Here is an 18,410-nt window from a genome sequence, read left to right on the forward strand (position 1 = left end):
CTCAATGGAACAAACCAGCCAAGGAGCTGAAACGCCCAATGGCCGTCCTGTAGCACTGCTGATAGCACGTCTTCTTGGCTCTGAGAACCCTCAGCTAAAGATTCTGAAAGGTTCTCCCTCTCTGTCTTTAAAAACCCATCCAGCTGATTCAAATACATCTGACCACACTCGAGAAGCTACAGGAAGTACTTCCTAGGAGCCCAACAGATATCAGGAAAGCAATGAAAGGCAAGCAGGGAACCCAAAGTCTGCCCCAGGCTGCCACCATGCCCAGACCACAGAAATAACGTCAAGAATATGAAGGCACTTGTCTGCCCATTATGAAAAGAAGCAATTCTCACGTGTCTATGTGCCTTCTTGTAAATAACACATGTGTCAATGATAAGCTTGCTTGAAATGAGTTTTTCCATGCCTAGCCAAAACACCAGCAAAAACCAAGAACAAAACACACACCAGAATTTAAAAGCATGCAGTTCTTGAGCACCCTGTGGTTCAGGGGGGATATAGCTTGCACAGATTAGGATCTAAAGTGAGAATGTGAAGCAAAAATCACATATCACCATGATCTTCCTATAATTAAGTGCAAAGTACAGCAGACTTGAATGGGGACAGCGACTGGAGGCTCAACCATCACCCAGCAATGGCCCAGCCCTGGCCTTGGCATGTGGGCATATCACCTAGGAAGCACTGCACCCGCTGACCTTGATGTCCATTTAAATGACAGAATTTGAGGATGACACACACCACCATCACGACTGAGTCACTCCTCTTAGGCTCCTCAAGCTGTGCGGAAACAGCAGGTCCTTATCTGCCCTCAAAGGATGCCTTCCCATTTTACAGGGAACAAAATGTGTTTGTGGAGGACACAGGCTAAGAGCAAGTTCCAAAGGAACCTCATTATTCTGGGGGGTGGGGTGGTGCAATTTTTATAAATTTATGAATTAAATTATTAAAAATCCTTTTAGTCCCAGATACTCAAGAAGCTGAGGCAGGAGGACTGATGGAGCACAGGAGTCTGTGAGTGCCCTGGGCAACACGGCAGGACCCCTCACACACATACAAATCCCTACATAGTCCCTATTACTCGGAGAGAAAATGTGACACACTGTGGTTTTGACCCAGCTCGAGACTCCTCTTCGGAGTGAGCGTGCGAGCACGGCCCGGAGGGCCAAGAGCCCTGAGAGCACATTCCCACTCCACCTGCTCCCAGCCACTCGGCTCTGGCAAGGCAGGACACCACCCGAGACTACCTTTCTCTTAACCTATTTTGTGCCACTATCCCAGATGTGGAACACCTATGAAAACTGATATTAAACAATATCACTATGGTAACTCTGAAATAGTATTTGAATATTTATTACATTCACGGAATTGAGAGCTTGGGATCTGGTGGGTTCATCATGAAATACGAACAATGCCATGTGAGGCGATGTTCAAGTGACTCGAGCAGTATTAAGGTGACGAGCTCTGTGGTTCCCAAACCGTGTACTGAGGTGGCTTCGGGATGGTGTGGCGAATATATAGGGATGGAGCGGGGTATTTTCAGTTCCTGGGGGAAATGCTGAGATACTCATCACTGGTCAAACTTAAGCAAACTACCTACTCAAAGCAGAGTGTCAACATGATATCATCGGGCATTCCTCCCAAACACCATCTCTTTGGGAAGCTAAGTTTTCAGATGCTGCTGTGAATGAAAATCAAGTCCCAGGTGAACATGGAACATGGGGTAGCATCCAATCTGATCCAGGAAGTCGTGAAGGGCCCAGCAGGAACACACATCTCAATAGTAACTGTGGTTACTTAAGAAGGAGATAAAAATAGTATTTGCTTTTCCGATTCATATCTATTACCTTTTTCAAATGAATAGTAAGTTGTTAAGACATAAGTACTTAAGATATTTGAACCTGACTAATTAATAAACAGAACTGTGCAGGATGTTATTTGGCCTAGAGCACTTCGAAGAAATTATTGAGACATTCAGGGCACTGTGAGCCCAGAGAGATGGGGACACTTTCCCCTAACTTGACACCTGGTACGCAATGGAGGAAAAAACAAGACTTGGATAATTCAATCCAGGCAAGTGCTTGAATGAGCCAAGCAGAGATTTCACCCAAAGGAACTCAACTGAACTTGACAAGCCACAGACTTAGGAGCAAAATAAATACCTACTGTTTCAGAACACATTTAGCAGTAGTTTGTTACAGAGCAAAAGCTACCTGATACATACTTTAAATATCTGCCTCATTAACCTCACATGCTCTGCAAAAGGCTTAAGAAAATTGGAAATTTACACAATGTAACAGTCATTAAACATATACATGCACACACCAACAGAGACTCCACGGTGCTGATTTTATCACACAATTAATGATCTCTTCTATCACCACCAGGTATTTCAAGAGAGATGTGGACTGAATCCCAGCAATCCCATTCATATATCTTCAATGACAGATTAGAAATTATTTTTAAAGATTGCAAAGCATTCTTTTCTGCTCATAGGATTTTCTCCTTAACTCAAGGAGGAAAAGAAATCCAGGTGCTGTGTTATACATCAGTCATTGCAGCTACTCAGGAGGCCGAGGCAGGAGGATTTCAAGTTTAAGGCAAGCCTGGGAAACTTAGCCAAGAACCCATCTCAAAAAAAATAAATAAATATGCTCAGGGTGCAGGTCAGTAGCAGAGCACTTGCCTAGCATGTGCAAGACCTTGGGTAAAAATCCCAGTACTGGGAGAAATCTTTTTAAAAATTTAAAAACTATAGTAAAATGGAGACAGCCCCAGGTAGGTTCCTGGTCCATAGAGAAGACTCATTTGTCCCTGTGTCTACCCATCTGACTCTTACTGAGCTCTCACTATGAGTGGGGCACTGAGCCATTTCTGGGAATGTACTAATGAACAGAAAGGTAGAGGCCCTGCCCCCAGGGACCATAATAATCCAATAGAGAAAACTAAGAACACACAAACACAAGTGGCTAGTGCCACAGACAGTGGGGAGAGGTCACTGGGGTCAGGAGGGACCTCTCTGAGAAGGTGGCAGCTAGGCTGAGAGCCCGGTGATGAGAAGGAGCCCCTTTAGCAAAGACAGGAGAAGACAGCCAGGAGGAGGGAAGAGCACATGTGGCACGTGCAGAGGCCAGCAGGAGTCCCTGTGCTGGATCCCTGAATTATATATACCTGAACTATATATACTCCCAGGCCCAAAATAACAATAATTTTTACTTTTAAGCAAAATTTCTGCAACTTTTTTTAGCACCTGCCACTTTCCTCAAATTTCCACTCACATTCTTTTTTTTTTAATTTTTTTTTAATATTTATTTTTTAGTTTTCGGCAGACACAACATCTTTGTTTGTATGTGGTGCTGAGGATCGAACCCGGGCCAGAGGCATGCCAGGCGAGCACTCTACCGCTTGAGCCACATCCCCAGCCCTCCACTCACATTCCTTTTTTTTTTTTTTTTTTTTTTTAGAGAGGGGAGAGAGAGAGAGAGAGAGAGAGAGAGAGAGAGAGAATTTTTAATATTTATTTTTTAGTTCTCGGCGGACACAACATCTTTGTTGGTATATGGTGCTGAGGATCTAACCGGGCCCGCACACATGCCAGGCAAGCGCGCTACCGCTTGAGCCACATCCCCAGCCCCCTCCACTCACATTCTTATTTCATTTTTATTCAAATTCTCTTAGAAGAATGGTGGCAAGATCAAAAAGTATGAACAGCTGAACTAAAATCTTCATCTACATCAGACCCAAACACAAAGTTAAAAGACAAGTAAAACAGAAAACAAAAATTCACACACACACACACACACACACACACACACACACAGAGCTTACAGGGCACGCAGTGGCACATGCCTGTAATCCCAGCAACTTGGTAGGCTGAGGAAGGAGGACAGCGAGTTCAAAGCCAGCCTCAGCAACTTAGCAAGGTCCTAGGTATTTTAGCAAGATCTTATCTCAAAAATAAAAATGGCTGGAGATGTGATGCAATGGTTGAGCCACCTTGGGTTCAATCCCCAGTACCAAACAAAACCACAAAGGCTTATAAGGGACCTTTCTCAAAGAACATCCATTTATTATAAATGGTTTATACAAATTAAAAAGAAACAGAAGCGATGCAACTAAAAAAAAAAAAAAAAACAAAGCAAATGAAACCAAAAAAATTTCAAAGAGCAACAAAACTTGGAAAGCCCCTGGGGACTGAATGGGGACTGAAATGGAAAAAACTATATTATATGCATTTATGGAAATGTGAAAATAAACCCCCCTATTATGTATAACTATAATGCACTAATAAAAACATTTTTAGATAACCAGGGAAAGATATTCCAATTCACTAGCATTCAAAGTTACATATGTTTTTAAAATAATAGGGCAACATTCCAGTCTATCAGACTGGTAAAACTTTTAAAATGATCAAACCCAGTATGGGTAATAGGGAAACAGAATTCTCACCAATTCTACTAAAATACAAATTCATAAAAAGAGACTTGAAAAGCAGGGCAGCCATAGCTATCAGAACTCATAATGTGCAATTCTTTGAATTAGCAATTCCTGAAAATATGCACATATCCATACATTTACTACAATACAGTTTAATGTAAAAACATAAAAAAGGCAGCAACCTAAATGACCATCAGTAGAAAACAGACCAAACATAATGAAATTTCCATGCAAATAAGTACTAAAAAGCCATAAAAATAATGATGCAAATCTATAAAGTCTGACACAAAAAGAATAATTGTGATTTACAAGGACACAAAAAGAGCAAGTTACGGAACAGTGTGTATAATTTATTCACTGTTTATTAAAATTACAAAACATCGACATTTACACATAGAAGCAGAGACTCATTCAGCAAGTACATGTTGAGCTACAATACACATTCATTCAGTGTGTCTATACATTGATTCAACAAAAATGTACTGAACCTTTTATGCACTAGGCACAGGGGTGTACTTATCCATGCATCTGTCTGTCTTCTTCTAGAAAAAGATAACCACTGCTCATCTGTGGAAAGAAAACACTCCAGCACTGGCTCTCTTGGGGTCTTTACTTTCTTTTTTTTTTTTTTTTAATATTTTTTTTAAGTTGTAGTTGGGCACAATACCTTTATTTTGTTTATTTATTTATTTTTTTAATGTGGTGCTGAGGATCAAACCCAGGGCCTCACATGTGCTAGGCCAGCGCTCTACCGCTGAGCCACAACCCCAACCCTTGGGGTCTTTACTTTCTACTTCACGTATGTCCACATTGTTTGACCAAAGGTAATGTTAAGTAGTAGATCCTTCAATACAGACCATAAAGCTGACAGAAATGTTAACCCAATATAGAAAACTGTAACAGCCAAAGCGGGAGAGAGCAAATAGTCCAGGAAATAGCAAACCTTGAATAGGTACTACTGATAATTTGTGTATGAAGCAAAGGCTGGGAAGATATTTTCTGGACAAACTTTATTGAGAGTCCAGTCACAAGGATGACTAAAGCTATACGTAAATGGAGGCTTATCCAGCTTTCCGGTGTTTACTGTGTTATCTGTGCTGACCATCCAAGAAGGCCATCCTCTCTGAGCAAGTTTTCTGACCTAAATCACTATAAACCCCTTCAACATCTCTGTCAGGCACAAACTAAACACAAATATTCTAGTACAAGAGATTTTTTTTTAATTCACTTTTTTAACCTTTATTTTATTTATTTGTTTTTATGTAGTGCTGAGGATCAAACCCAGTGCCTCCACCCGTGCAAGGCAAACCCTCTACCAACTGAACTACAATCCCAGCCCCGTAAGGGAGATTTTTTTAAACCACAATTGGAAAGTCCAGAAATGAGAAAAGTTTTGTTAGAAACATGCATAATTAAATGCCAGGTGGAAATACAGACTGCAGGAGCCAAGCAAATGATATAAATGAGTAGCGCAGGTCAAGACAACAGACAGGTAGGAACAGAGGGCAGCAGGCAGGTCACCTCTAAATGGGGCAGGCACGACTAATTATCACCACCTAGGAATTGGGGTCTAATGTTGCTACATCTTGATTTTTCCAAAGAAAGCTGAAAAACCACTATTTTCATCAGAAGGCTGAGGCGGGAAGATCACGAGGTCAAAGCCAGCCTCAGCAACTTAGCAAGATCCTGTCCCTAAATGTCAAATATTAAAATATGGCTAGGAATGTGGCTCAGTGTTTAAGCACCCCTGGGTTCAATCCCTGATACCTACCCCCCAAATATTTTATGAGAAATCTATTTTTGAAATGTTGACTACTAATTAAAATTAATAAAAGATTTTGGATTGAAGACCCAAGGACATCTAAAAAGAGTCATACAGAAGCTTGTTTTAAATTTCTTCATGGCAACCATGATATAAATGTAAATGTATCAGCATTGTATGACAGAACTCACACCATCTATTAAAAGAAAAAGGGAGGGCGGATTTGAAGCAAAAATATTTAGATGATCCAGACTGTGCTACCATTAAGGATACTTGCCCATATGAAGTATGTCCTCCGAATGTAATTCTACGATGGGCTTGGACAGGAGAGGCTTGTTTCTATGCATAAATGGGAAAGAAAAAAAAATAATGAGTCCAATTATACACCAATTTACTCATGAGCTCATTTACTGCCAAAATGCAGATACCCACTATGGGAATGGAAAATACAGGCTGAGTATCCCTTATCTGAAGTGGTTGGAACCAGAAGTTTTAGAGAGTTCAGATTTCTTTCAGATTTGGGAATATTTGCCTAGACTTTATTGGCACATTACTTTATTATAATCTGATGTGATGCTTAAAAAGTTTCAGATTTTGGAACATTTAGGATTTCAGATTTTTTGATTAGATAGATTCAACCTGAATACATTGCTGCTGTTCAAAGCCAGAGCCACTCCCAAAAGCTTTCAATTGATTACATTTGACCTTGTGCATGTACAATAAAAAACTCAGCAGACACAGGTTTCAAGATAGGACAGCCAAGCACTATGCTCTGTATCTGACGTCCAAATCACACAGTGATCATGAAGTAATTCAACTCAGAAATAGCTAATGGTTGGCTAACAAGAATATTCTAAATGTTCCAGTATTTAGAACATCTCTCGTTTTCTTGTTTATTCTGTCCCCCAAATCTGCAATAGCTGTTCTCTGTCACAGGTAGTTGTAAGAATTGACTCTTCCCAGCTATCCTCCTTGATCTATACCCAAAGTACTTAAAATCAGCATACTTTAGTAACACAGTCACATCAATGTTTACAGCAGCTCAATTCACAATAGCTAAACAGTGAAAGCAACCTAGATGCCCTTTGATAGAGAATAGATAAAGAAAATGTAGTATATACACACAGTGGAATATTACTTGGCATTAAAAGAGAATAAAATTATGGCATTTGCAGGTAAATGGATGGAGCTGGGGAATATCATGTTAAGCAAAGTAAGCTAATCCCAAAAAACCGAAGGCCAAATATTCTCTCTGATAAGTGAATGCTGATCCATAATGGGCAGGGGAACGGGGGAGCATATGGGAAAAATGGAGGAACTTTGAAACTGGGCAAAGGGGAGGGAGCATGGGGGCAGGAAAGATGGTGGAATGAGATGGACATCATCACCCTAGGTACATGTATGACTGCAAATATGGAGTGATGCTACGTCATGTACAACCAAAGAAATGAAAAGTTGTGCTGCAATTGTGTACAATGAATCAAAATGCATTCTGCTGTCATATATACCTAATTAAAATAAATTAATTTAAAAAATTGACTTTGGTACTAGAGATTGAATCCAGGGGCACTTAACCACTGAACCACATCCCCAGCCATTTTTTGTATTTTATTTAGAGACGGGGTTACACTGAGTTGCATAAGGCCTTGCTAACTCGCCAAAGCCTGACTTTGAACCTTCAATCCTCCTGCCTCAGCCTCCTGTGCTGCTGGGATTACAAGTGTGCATCACCGTGCCTGCCAAGAATTGACTCTTAAATCCAAAGTCTAGGAACATTTATGTGATTAACTCCCTTAACCCAGAAAATACAAAAAATGAGATATCAGCCAAATTTACTATCACAACAACCAAATCCTAATCCATTTTTCTTCCCAGGAAGCCATCTCTAAGCTTAACATCACAGGCCAATGTACTCCTGTTTCACTGAAGAGTTCTAACTAGCTTAGTAGTACTATGCAGTTCCAAAAGCATTAGATCTGCCATCATTTTAAAAGCATTTTTAATATAAAATGTAATTTTATATTAGAAAAAATTAAAAACTTATTTTCATAATACAGACTAGGAAAAAAATAAAGCTTGAAACATATTTCCCAATTGGCAGAGATTAGACATGTCTGAAGAACAAGCTGAAACTTATGTCTATTAAACTTTTAATGCAAAGATTAGAATTTTATTTGTTACTAATTTAAAGAGGGGTGAGTGGAGAGGGTAGTAAAAACTATAAGCCCTGACAGTGGTCTTCATTCAGATAAGGGTTTAAACCCCAGCTCCATCCTTTCCTAGTCAGGGACCTGGGGCGATGAACTTCTCTGAGCTCATGATTATTCACTGCCAAAAGGTGACTGGAACAGAACTTCACTCACTGAGTCTGCTGTGCAGGCTGAATGAGATGACCCAAGTGAAGCACTGAATGTGGTACCAGGCAAAGAAAAGCTCCCAGCAAAGATCAGCAGACTTGTCGTCTACAACACTGCAAACCCCTTGAGTATTGAACTCGGACCACCATAGGTCTCACGAATACTTATTCATGCAAGAAACAACAGAACATTTACTGCACAGCTATTCTGGTCGGATACCTTTCTGTGCCCAAGAGAGAAAGTAAACGAGACAAAATTTCAGGTCATTCAACTATGATGGGCCATTTTCACAGAAATCACATCAAAGGACAGAAGAGTCCTAGAGGAAGGTGCAATCCTTGCTTAAGTCTACATGACATGTAGGGACAAGGGTTCCAGGGCAGAAAAGTAAGTGGGAAGGAGGTCCAAGTAAAGCAGTGACCTGGAATGAAGTCTCCAGCATGCAAACCTCCTATCCACCACGAGAGGGGCTCACCTCCACAGGCTTCCCCTCCAAGAAACCACACTTACTTGATGTTGTGCAGCTTTCTTGTAACTATCATTGGAAAGTCAACCTCAAAATATTTACTTGGGAGAAGATCTTCATCCTGGGGAAAAGCACACAAAATCATTTCTTTACTCACCACTCGTTGATAATTTTCCATGTGCCAAGCACTAAGTGCTGAAGAGCTATGCGGCTGAATACAGGTTTCAGGTCAGGGGACTGGTATGGTCAGAAGTATATTTTTCAAATTATTTTGGTTTCAATAAGCAGAACGGATTTGAGGGAAGGAAGACTGGATGCAGGTAACATTAGGAGGCTTCTATAGAGTCCACGTAAGAAAGTCTAGGGAGCCTGACCTAGAGGGGGCGTCTACAATGGAGGCACCTGGGAAGTAGGACAAACACAGTTTTCTTCAAAAGCAGCTTGAGACAACTAGAGAGGGTCAGGAAACCAACATGACCAGCATTTCCTGGATGAAATATAATAAAATAGCTACTATGACAAATGCAGTGAGGGTTAAGTATTATTTTGGAGCTGAGTTTTGGTGGTTGTGTTCTGTTTGTTATGTGTATGTTCTGTGTATGTTACGCTGACGTGGTGGGGAACAGGCACTCCAGAGCCAGGGCAGGATGCAAATCCCAGCTCTACGTCTTACTTGTGGTGAGGTCTGGGAAATCGCTGAACTCTCTAAGCCAAGAGGTCCTCCTTTAAAAAGTAAAGAAAGTGACTGCACCTCGGGGCTGCGAGCCTTACGGAGGTAACGGGCCCCCGGAAGGCAGCCTGCCCTGGTCAACCTCCCCTCTGTGCCTTCACTGCTGACAGGCACAGCTGCACAGGCCTGGGTCCTGGCTCGGGATGAGCTTCTCACTGTGGGCCACAGACAGCAAGTGTGAAAGACACACACGCCCACGGCCCTGCTTCCTGTCCACCTTCCCTACCCTGACTGCTGGCTACACACCCCGTCCAGTGGTGCATGGTCCCTCCAGCCGCCTGCCCACCCTCCTCTGGCTCGCTCACTCACTCGCCCCACTGAGCTCTCAAACCCAGCCACTCCTCCTCAGCGGTCACCTCCTGCCCACTCCAACAGCATCCCTCCTGGTCTCCTTCAGCTGCACACTACAAGTTGCCCCCATCAATTCTTCACGCCTCTAAGGTTTTGCAAGAAACAAGGGCTAGCCTCTCCCTTTTCGCTCATGTCACATCCCACTTCCCATCTGTATTTATACCCCAGGAACAAAGAACTCCTTATGGTTTTCAAAAGGATGAAAAAGAAAACCACCAATATTTTGAACCTGGCGATGGCTCCAGTGGTACAAGATGCAATGAAGGAAAGGAGAGTTCTAACCTGAGCAACTAGGCACACAGGGGAACCACCTAAAGACAGCGACAAGAGAGGAAGACCAGGTACGGAGGAGCAGGCGGACGTTCAGAGGAGCTGACACCGAGGGCGGACGTTCAGAGGAGCTGACACCGAGGACAGCATGACGGAGAAGAAGTCACAGCACTCATTCCTAGCAGGAAAGCCACCTTTAGAGCAAACATGAGGCTGTGAGGTCTAACTGTCCACCCGAGAAGGTCCTCAGGTTGAAATCCCAGGGGATAGAGCCTGGGGCTTAATTTTGTAAGAAAAGACATCCCTGATGCATCCTAGGAGACCTGGAGTCTTGAGCCTCAGCTATCCACACTTCAGAGTCAAGCACACACCTGTGGCCTTAAGAGCTGGGCCTTGAAAATATTGAGAGGACATGTGTAGAGGGGATACAGAAGCCACGTCTGCTAAGACACCCCACAAGACCGCCTAAGGACGTGTGTACTCGGGGCCGGTGGGGCTCAGCAGGAAAGCACACACTTAGCCCTTGTGAGGCCCTGGGTTTCGCCCCCTCAAGAGCAAAACAGAACGCTCCTTGACAGCTGGGGACATAGCTCAGTGGCTGGTATGCAGGAGGCCCTGGGTTCCATTCCCAGCACCACAGAGGAACAAATTTTTACTCGCAGGGGACTAAGAGGTAAGAGTCATCTGAAGTTCCACAGACAATGAGAAACACGAACATCCAGTGCTGAGGGGACAGCAGAGCGTCCCCCAACTCTTACAGAAGAGCTTCCTTGTTCAAGAGCTGGCCCTGGCGCCGGCTCACCTGAGACTCTGAACAAGAGGCCACTGCAGAGGAGCACTTCCAAACAACACGCTGGCACTTTTAGGAGACCCCTTCCTTCTCGATTTTGACAGGAGAAAAATGGCTTCACCAAGTGATGTCCCGACTTTTGCTTCTGATTCTCTACACCTTTGACATTCCACACCCAAAGAGCCTGCGAGTCGTGAGTTGATGTGGAAGACAGCTAAGACCCAGTACCACTGCCCGAGGACAGCTGGCAACAGAGCGTCACTCAGACACAAAGGGGATCCAACATGCTGGCCGCCTCCCCTACACAGCTGGGCCTTTGTATGGAAACATCAAGAAGCAGAGGCACCTTAAAGGACTTTGCTCCCCTCTTATTCTTTTTGTGAATTACTGGCATTCCTGCAGACAGGAATCTCCCCTGAGATGACATGGAAGGAGCTCAGGCAGTAGTGGCCGCAGAGAGCCCATGACTCCCTGCTAAACTCTGCAGGTACAAAGGAACCATCCCAGATGGAGGGTGTGAGGATACACGAGACAAAAGGATCATGGATGAGAGTTTCCCTAGACTTTCACCAAAATATGTAACTCTAAAACAGAGACTGGTAAACTTTGTCTGCAAAGGGCCAGAAAATAAATATTTTAGCCTTTGCAAGCCAGATGGTTTGTGTTATAACTAATCAACTCTGCTGTCATCATTTCATATGCTGCCAGAGCACGATACGCAAACAAATGGAAGTAACTGTGTTCCAATAAAACTTTACTCACAAAAACAGGTGGTAAAGCAGATTGGTCCATGGCCTAGAGTCTGCAACTCCTACTCTAAAAGAGCAAACAAGGGAACTACCTACACATATTAAAAAAGAACCTGGGCTGGAGTTGTGGCTCAGTGGTAGGGCGCTTGCCTCTCATATGTAAGACCCTGGGTTTGATCCTCAGCACCACATAAAGATAAATGAATAAAATAAAAAGGTATTGGGTCCAACTACAATTGAAAAATAAATATTTAAAAATAAGAACCCCCCCCAAAAAAAATTATATCAGACCAATGTAATTATCAACAAAAGTGTTAAGTTTCCACAAAGGACTTTTAGATATTCTGCAATTCTCCTTCCTCACTACTGAGAGACAACATTTTTTCTTGGAAGGGGTACATTAACCTCAGCGTACTTTGCTCAGAAATAAAAATCTCAGATTAATTATTAACCCACCTACAAGATGGGGTAAAAAGTCAATCATGAGATGAGGGGGTCTTGGGCCCAATGGAGAGATTTCTGCAGTGACTTATAACAACATGTCCTCTTCTGTGGTGTCTGCTCCAGGCCCTTACACCACACTACAAAGACATAACAGACCCACAGAAGAGGGGATGTCACCAGAGAGAACCCCTTGAGCAACCACAGGGGCCATATGTAAAGAAGAGGGGATTTGGGATTTGATGAGCTGATTCCAATGTGTTCCCTAATCCAAAGGCCTGACTGTAGGATCCTGGATGAAAAAACCTCTCACAGCCCAATTTCTGCCATCTTTCTAAGACCCCCATTCCCAAAGCTCTCATGTTAGCTCATGAGGTCATGTGTGTTGAAGCATTTCACGAGTGTTAGTTATCTTATCTCAAAGAACACAGAGGCAAACGATGTACCTCAAGACTTACGCTGAGGCCACTGGTTTCTCACGTAAGAGAAAGGCTGGAACCTCGAGGACCAAAACCTTATCAGGTGAGCTGATTAGGGACGAGCTTTGCAGATCGGGTGATGTCCACGCACTCTAATTCACCTAGGTCTGACCTGCCAGAAAACTGGGGAAATGCACGCACCCATTATTGCTTCATGACTGACCTCACAGAAGAACCAAGAAAAATCTGAAAAAACCTACAAAAAAGAATATGGAACCAGGAAAGATATTATAGGGAAAAGACTTAGCAATAAAAATCAAGTCTTGGAGTCAAAAGAGCAGCACTTTAGTCCTGATCTTGCCACTACCTAGAACCAGGTTTCCTTCCACGTGAGTGTGTGCAATCAGACTGGCCCCCAAGCCCTAGCAAAGATCCCATCAGAGAGCCACCACAGCAGGCCTGTGCACCTGACTGTCAAACCCCAGCCCTGCAAACCTCCCAATTTTACAAGATGTCATGATGTAGAGAACAGATCCTGGTTACTATAAAAATTATAAATGTTGGGCTGGGGATGTGGCTCAAGCGGTAGTGCGCTCGCCTGGCATGCGTGCGGCCCAGGGTTCGATCCTCAGCACCACATACAAACAAAGATGTTGTGTCCGCCGATAACTAAAAAATAAATATTAAAATTTAAAAAAAAATAAAAAATAAAAAAATAAAAAAATAAAAAAATAAAAATTATAAATGCTCTTTGCCCAGGAATTCTGATAGAATTTTCTTCCTGATATATATCCACACATATAGGGGAAATACATGGGTTTTTATTCTAATCCCACGTGAAACAACAGCAATGAGGAACAACCTGATTTCATTAGGACCCTGCTGAGAGAAAACCTGAGACAGACAGTGGCTGTGGGGAGCCTGCAGGCAGGCGACGGGTGGAGACAGGCTTCACTGTGTACCTTTTAAAATACTTTTAAAAATTCTGACCGAGGAAAATGTCTTCAAAAAATTAAACTGTGGGACTGGGGCTGTGGCTCAGCAGTAGAGCACTTGCCTAGCATGTGCAAGGCGCTGGGTTCGACCCTCAGACCACATAAAAATAAATAAATAAAAATACAGGTATTGTCATTAAAAAAAAAATTAAACTGAAACAACTGGACAGGTTGCAGGAGGGGGGTTTCACTTACCTTTAGTTTCCAGAAGGTGGTATCCATCCCAGCCCCAAGGTTAAGAACCTGACAATGACATTCTGTCTTCCGGAGAAAAGCCTTTAGAAGCTGATTGACACCATGGACTCGAGCAAAATATCCTTTGAGAGGACAGAGAAAAAGCCATCACCCAGAGTTTTCCTTACAAACCCACCTCACCAGAACCAAGCACCACGAGGGGTCCCCATCTCTATAACATTTGTTAGGAAATCTGCCTTAAGACCATGGGAGAGATGCAAAGGAAAACAGCTCACCCATGTGCTCAGGAACCACTGCTTTTTAAAATCTCTTTGCCTTTCTTTCTTTTTTTTTTTTTTTTGTTTACTTTTTATGCAATATGGAGATTGAACCTAGGGGCACTCCATCAAAGAACTATACCCCCAACCCTTTTTTAAATTAAAATATATATATATTTTTTTACTTTTATTTTGAGACAGGGTCTTGCTGAATCACCCAGGCTGGCCTTCAGCTTGTAATTCTCCTGCCTCAGTCTCCTAGGTAGCTGGGATAGTAGGCAGGTGCCACATGCCCTGCTTCTTGGCATTTCTTATAGACCCTACCCAAAGGATTCCTCTTTGGGGGCCAAGATTCCCTGCACACAGGGGAATTATGGTCATTCAGCCAATTTCTTTGTGGGGTTGAGGATAAATCATGCACCTGCCTCGAGTCCTTGATTTTTCTTAATGAAAATTTCTTACAAAGCCTGATAGTGTCACTAACCAACACCATAACAAAGAAGTAGAAAGCAATCCCATACATGAACAAACAGCTCATGGTAAAAGATATATAAATGGGTTTTCATAAAAGAAAATGACCTTCAACCTCACCTACAAATAAAGTTTCATAGCACAGTGTGTTGGTAAGGAAGCTAGGATTATTCCTAGCTAGGATATTCTGTTAAAGGAGTGCCTGCTAGAACTTATTTTAAGAACGAATCTCTAAAACCTCAGGTCTCCTATGTGGTGAGCAGGTGGTGGGGAGGGAGATGGTACTTGCCTCTGTTAATTTCAGGGGCCTTCCTCTCTTTCGTCAGCCTCACGAGGTGCTGGATGTAGGGATCATGCCAGTAGCCAACACTCACTGCAAACCTGGAAGGGGCCAAAGAGTAGGCCATGAGTGCAGCTGGTGGGTCAGGCCCAGACTCCACTGCCCAGGTCCCAGGTATAGAGGACAACTGTACCACAAAGGACAATAAATGCACACGTAGAGCCCCACTGCACCTTTAAATAGACTCATCCATCCACTGTCACATTAAACCGCCCACTACGGATCCCACAATGGTCGTTTCTCTCCTTCCCTAGGACTCTAAACAGCAAAAACCCCACTCATCTTCATAAAGAACACTGTTAACTTCTGTTTACTCTGAACTCACTGGTCAGAGCTGACCAGGTAGCTGCACAAAACTAAACAGTGTGGGCCCAGAGGAAGAACCAAAGATACTGGTGAGCATCACAAATTGCTACCTAAGTATTTCTCCCAATTCTGAATCAAGTACTAGTAATGACACTTCTTTAGAGATCACAGTGGGGAAACCAGGAACAAATAAACCAACTCAGAAAACATGACCAAAGTCTAAGTTCTACATACCAGGAGCAGTATCTGTACTCCAAGGAGTAGTTTCAGTACTCCAAGTCTAGGAGCTAAAGCCCTGATCATGCTCTGGACACCTTCTGGCAACCATGACAGCTGGCCTTAGGACAACTGACAAGTCATGACAAGAAGAGCCTAGATCCCAAGGCCACCTTAAATTTCTGTGGAACTGCAGCTGCTCTGCTGTCAACATATAGTCTGTGTGATACGCGTCTATTGTTTAGGCAATTTAAGGCAGGCCTCTTACTCGCAGCCTAAAACATCCTAACTGGTACCCTTTGCATACCTCCATTTCCATGTTCCTACACAACTAGGAAGGAACTTAAGTATGTGTATGTGTGTGTCTGTGTGCGTGCACGTGTGATGTCTCCCAGGCGGATTCTAAGCTCCTGAAGCAGATGCCATATCTTGTCTTTTCTTTGTACCACCATCAAGGCTTACTCCTACCTTGCTACAGTAGGTGCCAGATTCTGTGCAAACCTGTCTCCCACAAGCTCTCTCATCTGTTTGCACATCCAGACACCCATGAGGGAAGCACATGGGTCAACGCAGCAAACTCAATACACAAACATGCAAAACACACTCACTGACAGGTAGGATTCGGTGATCCAAACTTCCCAAAGGAAATCAGTACACTTGCAAAGTTTTACAACAGTAAACTTTCTCAGTTATCTAAAATAATTTACTTTTGGAACAGTAAATTGTGACCCACTGTCATGAAATTAGTGTGCAATCCTGTTGTTTTTTTTTAATAGGAAGGAAAGTAAAATAGAAAATATCAGCATGCACTAGTAAGGGTTAAAGCTGTCGGAGGTTTTGTCTCAGGCTTGAGCTGAAGATCTAGGTGCAATGGAAAACATGCTTTCCCACTGTTCAACGCTGATTTCAAAGGGTCTTCCAGTGCCATCTAGTGGGAGAAAGCCCTATCTGCAGTTGAGGTTCTGTCCAACCCTAAATTGACACAGTGCTCATTTGTGCCTTCTGCTGAGAGGAGACAGGAAAGAGGAATTTAGAAAGTGTCTGCCGATGGGGCACAGTGGTGCACCTCTGAATCCCAGAGGCCAAGGCAGGAGGATAGCAAGTTCGAGGCCAGCCTGAACTTTTTTTTTTTATTTTTTAGTTTTACGTGGACACAATATCTTTGTTTTATTTTTATGTGGTGCTAAGAATCAAACCCAGTGCTGCGTGCACGCTAGGCAAGCGCTCTACCACTTGAGCCACATCCCCAGCCCCCTGAACTTTTTATTTTGAGACCCTGTCTCAAAACAAAAAATAAAAAGATCTAGGGGTGTAGCTCAGTGGAAAAGCGTCTCTGGGCTCAATCCCCAGTACTCCCCCCCACCAAAGAAAACAATACTGGTGATCAAAGAAAATGCAAAATGAAAGCAAAAACAGCAATATCTCCTTTAACAAACCGGCAACAAAACCACGTTCTAATAGACCTTGGCTTTGTAGGAGGAGGGGGAAGAGGGCGCTCGAGCGCTGCGGCTGGAAACAAGAGCAACACAACCGTATGCGAGGTGCTGCGGCAACAGGCAGAACAGCGGGACCCACGGGCCAGACCTAACCGGTCCACTTCACGGCTCACCCTAAGTGAACAGCAGCAATAGCACAGGAGCTTTCTCCAGGAACACTGAACAGGGGGGTATGAACATCCCAGGAACAAAGCAGACTAAAACTTATATGCAGAGGATGTTCCTAATAGTTAGAAAAATGTATCTGTATCGTATAGCTATCTCTATGACTGTATGTAAGCTGTCTGCCCGCGTGCGCGCGCGCGCACACGCACACACACACACACACACACACACACACACACACACGTTGCCCACAGCGAGCACCGAGTCACCCAGTGCTGCCAACAGCATGTCCTCACACCATCCTGGATGCTGCGGTCCATTTCCACTGCGCTCCTCTGCTCAAAATAAAAACCTAAACAACTTCCCCTGCTTCCATATATCCTGACTTCCTGTTTAAAACTGATTGGAAGAATCAAAACTGTCAGATTTGGAAAGCCCTTCAACATTTTCCAGTCTTGATTCAACCCACCACTGCTCTCAATTTCCAGTCACCTACCACTGGCTCCTCAGTCTTTTCACTCCCCAGGCATTTGCCTAACTCCCAGGGCTGACTGGCTCGAGCATTTTCTCCTAGGGAGACACTAATAAATTCCTACCTATTGAAATGTAAAATGTCTGGCTGGTCCCACCTAAAATCATTCCACATTCCTCTGTGAGAACCAGTCCAACCGCGCATTCACTCCAGAAGCATTTACAGGCCGCATCCCTTTGCATGAGTGTCAACTCCAACAATGGGTCCTTCAGCAGAGAGGTGTAAGATCCCTCCCAGCAGGCTGGGGAAGGGAAGGGGCCCTCCCTGCGGTCCCTGCCAGGAGGAAGGCTGTCACCTCACTGAGGGCTTAGGACAAGCCAGGCATTATTCCAAATGCTTGACAAATAAGAACACAGATCACCCTTGGAAAAGCCTAGGAGGAAGGCTGCTTTGCAAACAAAGTCAGGCAGCTCCTCAAGCTATGGAACTTCTAGGCATGTAGTGGGATTCTACTACCTCTCAAACCTACTTACCCACCTGGATTTAGATCTCCCCTATCCTCACTTCTTGTTTCCCTCCTAACACTTTGGTTGCTTAAAGTGTGTGTGTGTGTGTGTGTGTGTGTGTATGCCTATGTGTGTATACAGGTATGTATTTGTGAATACAAAAATCAATTGACTGTTCCCATTAAGATTTCAAGACTAGGGTTTTAACAGCATACTGCTGTAGTCTTTTAAGATGTTGTACTATCTCCAACTTGAATTTTATTGTTATTCTTTCAG

At 43.4% G+C, this 18,410-nt stretch overlaps 1 protein-coding gene across 1 annotated transcript in view; it reads right to left on the reverse strand.

The window, feature by feature from the left end:
• Positions 1-18,410, reverse strand: part of Lcmt1 (leucine carboxyl methyltransferase 1) — a 42,846-nt gene that overhangs the window by 12,063 nt on the left and 12,373 nt on the right. Inside the window, exons 2-5 of the mRNA XM_005323766.5 lie at positions 14,983-15,074; positions 13,966-14,087; positions 9,070-9,146; positions 6,480-6,541 (exon numbers count right to left, since the gene is read on the reverse strand). Coding sequence (XP_005323823.1) covers positions 6,480-6,541; positions 9,070-9,146; positions 13,966-14,087; positions 14,983-15,074 — 353 coding nt within the window. The remainder of the gene's footprint in view (positions 1-6,479; positions 6,542-9,069; positions 9,147-13,965; positions 14,088-14,982; positions 15,075-18,410) is intronic.

This window comes from Ictidomys tridecemlineatus, chromosome 10 (assembly GCF_052094955.1).
Source record: "Ictidomys tridecemlineatus isolate mIctTri1 chromosome 10, mIctTri1.hap1, whole genome shotgun sequence".
NCBI classification, from domain to species: domain Eukaryota; kingdom Metazoa; phylum Chordata; class Mammalia; order Rodentia; family Sciuridae; genus Ictidomys; species Ictidomys tridecemlineatus.